Source organism: Salmo salar, chromosome ssa06, assembly GCF_905237065.1.
Source record: "Salmo salar chromosome ssa06, Ssal_v3.1, whole genome shotgun sequence".
Lineage (NCBI taxonomy): Eukaryota > Metazoa > Chordata > Actinopteri > Salmoniformes > Salmonidae > Salmo > Salmo salar.
Genome location: NC_059447.1, coordinates 61,677,501 through 61,689,464, shown reverse-complemented (window position 1 = coordinate 61,689,464; position 11,964 = coordinate 61,677,501). Strand labels below are relative to the sequence as shown.

The 11,964-nt window shown below is 40.6% G+C and overlaps 1 protein-coding gene across 3 annotated transcripts in view; it reads left to right on the top strand.

Moving 5' to 3' along the window:
* Positions 1–8,950: 8,950 nt before the first annotated feature.
* The window catches only part of nkain2 (sodium/potassium transporting ATPase interacting 2), a 187,108-nt gene continuing 184,094 nt past the window's right edge, over positions 8,951–11,964 (top strand). The window contains exon 1 of one of the 3 annotated variants that reach the window (XM_014205112.2): positions 8,951–10,157. In XM_014205112.2, the coding sequence (XP_014060587.1) occupies positions 10,104–10,157 (54 nt within the window). In that variant the 5' untranslated portion in view covers positions 8,951–10,103. The remainder of the gene's footprint in view (positions 10,158–11,964) is intronic. The other 2 variants (XM_014205110.2, XM_014205111.2) reach the window with 2 other exon arrangements.

Sequence of the window (11,964 nt, the reverse complement as noted above, 5' to 3'; positions counted from 1 at the left end):
GAAATGAAGGCTATTCCATGCGAGAAATTTGCAAGAAACTGAAGTACCTCAATGGACCGTAAAGAAAATCACCACAAACTATCATCACTGTGCCATTGAGGAAATCCCAAATATTATGTACACATTACAAATGGTAGATATTTGGAGACTAAAAAACCCTGACCTAGTGAGATATACATGGAGGAGACTTAATCAAGCTAGTCGGCTTGACTACTTTCTTGTCTCTTTCTCGCTTGCATCAAAGGTTAAAAAAGAATTGATAGGAGAGAGAATGTGATCAGATAATCATCTGATTGGCCTTCACATAACTCTTACAGAATTTCCACGTGGACAGGGATATTGGAAATGTTAGCAAAAGTCTGTAGGACAACTTATTTTGAACTAAGACAACATTATTTATAACTGAATTTTTCCAGTACAATATAGGTTCCAGAAAATCTCCTTGTTTGGGATACCTTTAAAATGTACCTTCAGAGGTCATTCAATTCAATATAAAAAAATTAAAAAGCAGTTTCTGTCTAAAGAGACAAGATTAACAAGCGAAATACATTAACTAATGGTACAGGTAGATAGCAATAAAAACAGTACTACAGAGATACAAAATAAGTTAGAGGAAAAACAAAACAAACCGGAGGAACTTATTTAAGAATGATCTAATGTAATCTATTACAAAAATAATGCAAACTGGATGGAATATGGAGAAAAATGCACCAAATTCTTCTGGAATCTCCAACACAGGAATGCTACCAAAAATAATTTGCAGAAACTCGCTACTAAAGATAGAGTCATCTATGATTCTACAAATTATATTTTAAAAAAGGTAGATAAATATTTTAAGCAGATATTTTCTTTTCCATCTCATCCTCACCCTCTGAACAACTGTTATTGTAAGGAATTCTTTCCAAATAATAAAACAAAAACAAATGTACAAAAAGATCAGAGAAAAGGCCAAATTACGGAGGAATAACTTTTTGAGGATATTAATAAACCCCAGGGCTTGATGGCATACTGGTAGAGGTATATCAAGCCTTTTTTGATATACTAAAAGCTCTATTATTAGCTTTTTTAACTACTCCTATAGAAATGGTAGTCTGTCAGGTACTCAGCAGGAAGGTCTGATTTCACTATTACTAAAACAAGACCCTGATGGCAAATATAAAGATACAGTCTATCTAAAAAAAACTGGAGGCCTCTTAAACTTCAAACTTGTGTTGCAAAAATACTAATGAAATGCATAGCACTCAGAATTAAAAATGTTTTACCAGGTATTGTTCGTCCTGATCCATGGACGATACATTGGAGATAATAAACGACAACTACTACAAATAATAGAACAACATGAAACCTCTAAGAAGCCAGGCCTGGATTTTGAAAAGCTCTTTTATTTATAAATGCAACATGAAACATATCAAAATCCAGCCCTGGCTTCTTAGATGTATATTATCTCCAATGTATAGCAACCCGAGGTGCTATACATTGGAGTAATAGTAAATAGCGGCTACTTCTCAGAGAGTTTTGAATTGTCAAGAGCAGTTAAACAAGGGTGTTCACTGTCACCATATCCATTCATTATGGCCATTGAAATGCTAGCTATTAAAATCAGATCAAATAACAACATTAGAGGATTAGAAATCCAAGGCTTAAAAACAAGTGTGCCCATGTATGCTGATGAGTCAAGCTAGATCCCTGCAACGTCTCATTGAAGATCTAGATAACTTTTCTGGAATCTCTGGACTAAAACGTAATTATGGTAAGTGTACAATATTATGTATTGGATCTTTAAAAAATACAACTTTTACATGACCCTGCAGTTTACCTACAAAATGGGCTGACGGTGAAGTAGACATAGTTGGTATTCATATCACAAAAGATATAAATGAGCTCTCCACAATGAATTTCAATAGAAAACTAGTAAAAATAGACAAGATCCTTCAAGCATACAGAGGTAAATACCTGTCTTTTATGGAACAATTGCACTGATTAACTCCTTAGTCATATCTCAGTTTACTCACTTACTTATGGTGCTGCCTACTCCTGATGATTAACTTTTCAAATCATATAAGCAAAAACTATTTTGCTCTATCTGGGACGCTGAAACGGACAAGATAAAGTGTGCCTATCTATATAATGAATATGAACTGGGTGGGCTGATATTATTAAATATAAAATCACTAAACCTCTCTCTAAAATCTTCACTTACACAAACGTTTTACTTGAACCCTAAATGGTTCTCAGGTAGATTACTAAGAAAAGCTCATCCATTGTTCAGAAATTATCTTTTTGCCTTTGTGCAGATAAATTGAAAATGAAACCTTTTTCAATGTATTTCTCTTTTTCAAACAAGCATTGCAGGGCTGGTTACAATTTCAATTTCATCCCCCTGAAAAAATTACAACAAATATTATGGCTGAACTCAAATGTGCTGATTGATAAAATACCTGTAGTTATGAAAAATGAAATTGTAAATTGCTATGGTAGAGTTATGTTTTTCATGGAGTTATCAGAATTGTATGGGAAGGTCTGCTCAATCCAAGATTACAACCGATAGCATTACCCCAAAAATGGAAGAGGCAGGTGGCAGTGACAGGAGGTAGGAAACTGGTCTTTCTGCCCAATATAAAGTATCAAAACCAGCAGAGGAATAAAAATAGCATAAATAGGATGTTGACAGCTGTGCCATTCAGATTGCAAAATAGTTGGGAAGAGATTTTTGATGTACCAATTCCATGGTACAGAGTGTATGAGTTGATATATAAAATGATGCAAGATTCAAGACTTCGTGCTTTTCAGCTAAAATTATTGTACAGAATTCTTGCCACCAACAAAATTTTGTTCTGCAGATTTTGTTGTGAGGATACAGAACCAATAGACCATTTGTTTTGGTATTTCCCTCAGGTAACATGTTTCTGGTCTCAGGTTCAGGAATGGCTGAAAAAACATAACCTTTATCTAAAATTGACCCTAGACATAGCATTGTTGGGAGATCTGGAGAGACCTGATCAGTCAATTACTAATATACTAATACTCTTAGTAAAAGCATTTATCTTCAACTCACAATCTGTGGATTATGTTTGATTAGATAGATTGAAGTTTTATGTTAAACATCACTGCATTGTTGAAAGATATACAGTACCAGTCAAAGGTTTGGACACACCTACTCATTCAAGGGTTTTTCTTTATTTTTACTATTTTCTACATTGTAGAATAATAGTGAAGACATCACAACTATGAAATATCTCATGATGTAATAACCAAAAATGGGTTAAACAAATCAAAATATATTTGAGATTCTTCAAAGTAGCCACCCTTTGCCTTGATGACAGCTTTGCACTCTCTTGGCATTCTCTCAACCAGCTTCACCTGGAATGCTTTTCCAACAGTCTTGAAGGAGGTTCCACATATGCCGAGCCCTTGTTGGCTGCTGTTACTTCACTCTGCGGTCCAACTCATCCCAAACATCTCAATTGGGTTGAGGTCGTGTGATTTTGGAGGCCAGGTCATCTGATGTAGTGCTCCATCACTCTCCTTCTTGGTTTATATAAGTATTCAGACCCTTTACGCAGCACTTTGTTGAAGCACCTAAGGCAGCAATTATAGCCTTGAGTCTTCTTGGGTATGACGCTTCAAGCTTGGCACACCTGTATTTGTGACATGAAGCTTGGCATTCAGACCAAATAGTTCAATCTTGTTTTCATCAGACCAGAGGATCTTGTTACTCATGGTCTGAAAGTCTTTAGGTGCCTTTTGGCAATCTCCAATCGGGATGTCACGTGCCTTTTACTAAGGAGTGGCTTCCATCTGGCCACTCTACCATGAAGGCCTGATTGGTGGAGTGTTGCAGAGATGGTTGTCCTTCTGGAAGGTTCTCCCATCTCCACAGAGGCACTCTGGAGCTCTGTCAGAGTGAACATTGGGTTCTTGGTCACCTTCCTGACCAAGGCCCTTCTCCCCCGATTGCTCAGTTTGGCCAGGCGGTCAGCTCTAGGAAGAGTCTTCTGAGACGGCCTGCAGCCCGCAACCTCCTGAGACGGCCTGCAGCCCGCAACCTCCTGAGACGGCCTGCAGCCCGCAACCTCCTGAGACGGCCTGCAGTCCGGAACCTCCTGAGACGGCCTACAGTTCGGAACCTCCTGAGACGGCCTGCAGTCCGGAACCTCCAGCGGCGGCCTGCATTCCGGAACCTCCAGCGGTGATCCACGGTCTGGTGACACAGAAGCAGAGGGATCAGCGGGCGGAGCGGGGGTTCCGCCCCGAACCAGAGCCGCCTCCTCTGTTGGAGGATCCGCGGGATAAGAAGGTTATGTGTACTGCACCAGAGCCGCCATAGACAGTAGTTACCCATCCTACCCTCCCTTTTGTTTTAGTTTTTTTTTTTGGGGGGGGGGGGGTTGTTGTGTTTTTGTTTAGGTGCGGTCGGAGTCCGCACATTTGGGGGGGTACTTTCACGTCCTGACCATAGTAAGATGTTATTTTCTATGGTAGAGTAGGTCAGGGCGTGACAGGGGGTGTTTTTCTATGTTTTGTATTTCTATGTTCATGTTCTAGTTTTGTATTTCTATGTTGGTTTTGTTTGGGATGATCTCCAATTAGAGGCAGCTGGTCCTCGTTGTCTCTAATTGGAGATCATACTTAAGTAGGGATTTTCTCCACCTGGGTTTGTGGGAGATTAGTTTTGAGAAGTGTCTGTTTCACTTCTGCGTCACGGTTTGTTGTTTTTTTGTCATTCAAGTTTATTTATGTATTGCATAGTTTCACAGTATAAATAAAATGTGGAACGACACACACGCTGCACTTTGGTCCACTCCTCTCTACGACAACCGTGACATCACCCAAATGTATAGCCCCGTTGGAAAATATTAATGGACCGTTTGAAAATGTGAAGATATAAAAAAAAAATATATATATATATATATATATAATACATTATACATTTTTTTGATTTTAATCACTTTTCAATTTTTTATTGAACCTTTATTTAACTAGGCAAGTCTGTTTACAAGTTTATTTACAATGACAGCCTAGGAAAACTGGGTTAAATGCCTCGTTCAGGGGCAGAACAACAGATTTTTACCTTGTCAGCTCGGGGATTCGATCTAGCAACCTTCCGGTTACTAGTCCAATGCGCTAACGAGTAGGCTACTTGCTGCTCCAATTTTTGCGTACCCCCGACGGCATTGCGCGTACCCCATACCCCAGTTTGGGAATACCTGCCCTACAACAATAGGATCCCTAGCCCCTATATGGAATTAAGCTACCACACCATAAACCTTAAAGATGGTGTGTTTGTGGTAGCCTACATCCTCTGGCCTGTGTGAAATGCACTAGCCTAGTTTATATGCATCCCAGATCTATCTCTTCCTAGAAGAGATTAGACGTGGTATGTCAGACATTTTCAAAAAACATTTATATTGAAAAGATGTGATTTCATTTAAGGCAAAATGTAATATAGGCCTATCAGGTCAAGTGAAGCATCTGAAAGAGCCCAAAGTTGAATGCATGAAAGAGGGAGGAGAGCATGTGTTTAGTGCTTTGTAGGAGCACTTCATTAATTTTTAAATTAGCAATTTTTCTATGTACAGCACTTTCAGATGCCCGCTCATCGTTCATTTTAAATACTGAAACGGTTGGCACAAGAACACCAAAGCAGAATTAAAATAATGAAGCAATATCTGATACAAACTGCACTTTAGCCACATATCCGGCTATTAAAAAAAACTAAGGAGGAGATGATTCCACAGACCTCAAATAACTTTAGAGTCATAAACAAAATCGGAGAGTTAAACAGTATTTTTGCACATGGTAATAGATTGATTTTAATGCAGTGGATTCAAGGATCATTTGAACTCATATTTGGTTTCATTTACTGTTTTATTTTTCATTGTATTATGACTTCAGGGCGTTTAAGACGTGTATTTCTCTTTTCGAATGAACGACACCGAGGACAAAACATACAATACACATACCATGAGCCCATATGGACTGGGTACCTTTGTGTGTATGTATTCTCTGTAAGACACTGAAATAATCAAATCAATCATGTGACCAGGTGGAGCCTGATTTCCAGCAACACTGCAGCTGATTGTCAAGTATCCACACATAGTACCTGGCATCATTCTGAGTGACAGCTGGGTCTGTGTCACTCTCTTTGAATCTCAAGTTCACTGAAGGTGAAAACCTCAATGTTGAAAGGGAGATAGCTTTATCGCACCTCTAAATTAAGTCAAAGTCAAAAAGTTCAATCAATGCTGTCTGAGCTTAGTGAGGCTTTACAAAGGTGGACAGTCACATGCTTTACTACCAGTTAATGTAGCCATTAACACTGCTCTGGAGACACGGACTGCTTCATTAGACTGACCAAACAAGATATGATTATCTGTTACATAGAAAGGGCATTGAGGATAATGAGATGCCGCATGTTGATTATAAATGTGGATGTACAAGTTAGCTAACTTCACTAAGGAAAAATAGTGAACTGCTCATCATGTAGGCAGTAGACTTGAAGTCAGGCATTGTAGGCTGTTTCTTTTAGTTATTGAATATCCAGGAATAGAGTATACAAAAACTGTATTCAAAACACTATGGGCCCACCAAAAGACTAGATAAGCCTGACACACTGGACCCCCTCCAATTCGCATGCTGCCCCAACAGATCCACAGATGACGCAATCTCTATTGCACTCCACACTGCCATTTCCCACTTGGAGAAAAGGAACACCTACATGAGAATGCTGTTCATTGACTACAGCTCAGCGTTCAACACCATAGTGCCCTCCAAGCTTATCACTAAGCTAAGGATCCTGGAAATGAACACCTCCCTCTGCAACTGTATCCTGGACTTCCTGACGGGACACCTCCAGGTGGTGAGGGTGGGCAATAACACATCTGTCACGCTGACCCTCAACATGGGTGCCCCTCAGGGGTGTGTGCTTAGTCCCTTTCTATACTCCCTGTTCACCCATGTATGACTGCAACACCGTCATTATGTTTGCAAACGACACAAAGGTGGTAGGCCTGATCTCCGACGACAATGAGACATCCTATAGGGAGGAGATCAGCAAGACAAAAGAGTTGATCGTGGACTACAGGACACGGAGAGTCGAGCACGGCCCCATTCACATCGACGGGTCTGTTCGACGGGTCTGTAGTGTAGCGGGTCGAGAGCTTCAATTTCCTCAGTGTGCACCTCACTAAGAATCTATCATGGTCCAAACACACCAACACAGTTGTGAAGAGGGCATGACAATGCCACTTCCCCCTCAGGAGGCTAATAAAAGATTTGGCATGGGCCCTCAGAACCTCAAAAAGTTATACAGCTGCACCATTGAGAGCATCTTGACTGGCTACATCACTGCTTGGCATGACAACTGCTTGGTATCCGACCACAAGGCTCTACAGAGGGTAGTGCGTGAGGCCCAGTACATCACTGGGGCTAAACTCCCTGCCATCCAGGACCTCTATACCAGGCGGTGTCATGGGAAGGCCATAATAATTGTCAGACTCCAGCCACCCAAGTCATATCTGCAACTGTACGGTAAGTGGTACTGGTGCACCAAGTCTGGAACCAACAGGACCCTGAACAGCTTCTACCCCCAATCCATATACTTATAGTTATATATATATAGTTATTTAAATAGTTAAACAACTAGCTATATGCATTGACCGTTTTTGCGCTAACTTTTCTGACTCATCACATACGCTGCTGTTACTGTTTATTATCTGTCACTTTATACCTAGTTATATGTACATACAGTATCTACCTCAATTACCTCATACCCCTGCACATCAACTCGGTAAGGGAACCCCTTGTAATAGCCAGTATATCATTACTCATTATGTATCTATTATTATTTGTATTATTACATGTTTTACTTTTCTATTATTTCTCTATTTTCTTTCTTTCTGCATTGTTGCGAAGTAAGCATTCCACTGTTAGTTACACCTGTTGTTTACGAAGGATGTGATGAGTAAAATTGATTTGAAAAGCCAATCCAAGCTCAGCTATCTCCATTTTTGTTGGCCTCTTTGTATACCTTACAACACTATTTCTCTTTCCCATCAGGTTGTCTCAAATAGTTTATGACAACCATCCACAGCATTTCATGTCACAGTGTTTCAGTGACAGAGCCGAAGTGTACCAGCAGCAGCCATCTGGCTGAGACAGATAAGTAATAAACACATTCCCATCCTTCTCTCTATCTCTGTATGTATCAGTTTCAGGGGTTATTCAAGGACAACGATTCTGAGATTACACTGGACGAGATATGCCAGTCTTCCATTTCTCTCTAAAAATCATTCCAAGGAGGATGTATGGATGCCACTAGTCATTACCCCCAGGATATCAGGCGGTAAATACATGATACTGTCACTCAAGATTACCAAGATAATTAAGCCATGTCATAAACACAGCTACTGTGTGTGTGTGTGTGTGTGTGTGTGTGTGTGTGAGAGAGAGAGAAAAAAAAAAGATATGGCAGAATGGCTGTCCTTGCCAATCAAGAGACATGCTGGGTGGAGAGTACACAATATGAGGGAAGAACAGGCCATTTTTTCAGTAGAATTTACTCCTTTGTGCATGTTATCAAAGGCCACTTTGGATTATATGTGATGGCTCAGTTGGTTGGGACAGCATGTCTTTGGATGAAAGTGTCTGCGAAAATAAGTTGGCCTCTTATTATAGCCTATATTATCACAAATGAAGGGTGGCACATGCCTATGCCATTTATTTGGCTTCATCAATAGGCTAACCTTTTAATTTAATTGACTTTTCGTTCTGGATGACTGACTGTCCATCATTGTGGCTCTGAATTCAATCCACCTATGATTTACAGGTGATGATTCAAATTATAATCACCTCAACTCCCTGCCATTGACTCCCACTGCGAATCGGAGCAGAGGGCTAATCCAGTGTATTCAGTGACGGCCAGGTCGTCAGCTGCGCTCTATATCGCATCTCTCTGGCTCATCGTGAGAAAGGAACTCAACCGCTTCCCTGTGGTGAATAACACTGCGTGCGGTTCATTCATTCTGGAGCGTCAGATGGTGGGGCTGGCGACCGTGCAACTTGCACCGCGTCTCTCTTTCGTCCCTCTTTTTACTGGACTGTCTGTGCTACCGACCATATATCCAGTATAGGACAGTCATGCTCTGTGTGTAAGCGAAAAATGTTTTATATCCAACAGGGGACAATCAGCGGTTATGAAATCCAGGCAACTGAGGATGCACAGCGCTCCTGAGGAGGACAGTAGGAGGACTCTGTTCAGCTCCACCGATATCGGACAACGACGGGAATTCTCATATTCGCGGTATGCCTCCTATTGAGAGAGCGTAAAGAAGGGAAAGACAATAACGTCTGACCGCTTTGGATTCTACTTTGTCCCTTTGACTTTCTGTGTGAAAAGTAAAGGGTGCTAGTTAGTTCAGTTGCACACTAGTACCCGAACAACCCGATAGTGGAGGGAGGAGCGATGAGAAGAACCCCATTGCCGTATACAACACTGGCTTGCTTTGTTTCTCAGCAAAGGACCCTTTCAGAAATAGGCTGATACTGTTCATTTCTTCAAGTGGCACTGTGTTTGGATACTGTTCTGCCTAATGCCGACTGGCACTTTATTCTGGACCATGTACAGTATGATCGAACATTAATTGTAAACGTTTTTCAGATTCTTTAATTCTAGTTTATGGATTATCCATGGACTGATCATTCAGACGTACAATAACCAGATCAAAATGCTGCTAATTGAGAGCTGACCGACTTTCTTAATTTTGTACATCTGGACATGTAATTCAAACTGTTCCAGTATTTGTTGAAATAGGATTATCAAATTGTAGAACCAATCATAATTGTCTTCATCTATTTCCGCTTGGATACCCGTCGATTGTAATATATACAAAAGTAAATACGGAGGGGAGTTTATTGGTATGTCAACAAGAATACACCTTTGACTGAAAACCATCTGGAATTGTGGAATTGGACCTCCTGAAACGTACTCTGCTGTAAAGTGCGGTCGCGTCATTGCAACTGCCCAGGCCAACAGCGCAGATATTTGGGGATTTGAGAGTTACAGTGACCCACGTGGAGCAGAGATACAAAGTGGACAGTACACCATGGGTTGTTGCAGTGGCAGATGCACGCTGGCCTTTATATGTGGCATGCAATTGGTGAGTTCGTGATCTTAATGATTTCATGCATAATGGCTTTCTCTTGGGGCAGGCTGGTCTCATAGACTCGACGTAACATAGTATACGGGAGACTCAAATTATTATGAGACGTTACCTATGGTATAGTTACATAAGACAGAAGGTTACTTAAAGGAATACATTGGGATTTTGGCAACGAGGCCCTTTATCTACTTCCCCAGAGTCAGATGAACTAGTGGATAAAAAATGGTAGAGGTAGTTTCACAAGCTAATAATAACTTGCGTTATCGCAATGACTTGAAGTCTATGGTTATCACTTTAAGGAAAAAAATGAAAGGAGGGTGGTTGATCAGGGTGGATGGGTAAGCATATAACACTATTGTCTAGCAATCCAAAGGTTGCACGTTTGAATTTAATCACAGACAACTTTAGCATTTTAGCTAATTTGCAACTTTGCCACTACTTATTACTTTTTAGCTACTTTTGCAACTACTTAGCATGTTAGCTAACCATTATCCGCCCATTAACCTAACCCCTAACCTTAACCCTAACCCCTAGCCTAGCTAACGTTAGCCCCCTAGCTAACGTTAGCCACAATAGATTGGAATTGTTTTTGAAGAAAATTGTGTACTGGGCACATACATTATGAAGAAAATCATTTGGTGGACACAACATTTTTTTATTTATTTGTGTGCCCGACATGAATTTCAAATAAGTAATTTCTGTTTATTTCACCGTAATCTGTGATAATTTCAACACACTATCTGGCTAGTAAGGGGCCTCAAGGAGAAAAAATGGTCCAGCGTGGGGTCTCAAGGAAAAAAATGCCATGGCCATTTCTTGGTCCCAGTTCGACCCCGGTAAGAGGCATATACTCGGCTATTTGCCTCTCCAAAAAATACAGCCACACCCTCAATAGTCCACTTCACCTGACATTAGCCACTGAATCTGATTAAATTCTCCAGGTAACTTTGGCAAATCAGAATACAGCATCAGTTCCAGTAGCCTACATTTGAGTTATTGATGACAGCATTATCAGCTGCATCCCATCTAATTCCACATTATTCCTACAGCCTTCTGTAATAAAACCTCAACATGACTCAAGGTGTTAGGCATTTCTAAATGTGACTACGGAAGGGAGCCATTCACAAACACCCCCCAGCCCCACCATTTCACCATGCTTCCCTGGCATCAGCCCCCAGTGGTACAGCTGGTAAGGAGCCTCTTGTGCGTGTAGTCAGTGAGCACCGGGAGGAGCAGTGTGAGCGCAAACCTTTGTGTAATTCAACACTCCAAATGATCTTATTCCCACTCTCCTCTGAGTTGTGATGATCAAATGATCCGCTTGAACTCTGAATTGTGGATTCGGTCATACTAGGCCACTGGCGATTTTTCCAGTTATTGGCTTAGGACAGAAGAGTTGACTTTTAGGATGGTATACCTGCAGTAGGCTGTAGTGAAATGACCAGCTAGTACCCTCATGCATCTCCCAATAGCAACCTGGACTCAGGGGTAGCGTAACATAGTAAATGGAAATTCAGGACTCTCAAATTAGTAAGATATGTTAAGTTGGTATTAATATGTGGATGTCCATCGTAAATTTCGTATGATATGTTATGCATTACAATTCCTACAAAATGGTACGAAGTATACATGATATGTATGATATGTTACAAATTCAATTGAGGTGGTTAACATTAACTTGGCTAAGGGTTAAGGTTAGGGTCAATGTTAGAGCTAGGGGATAAAATAAAATGTTATTCATCACATGCTTCGTAAACAACAGATGTAGACTAACAGTGAAATGCTTACTCACAGGCCTTTCCCA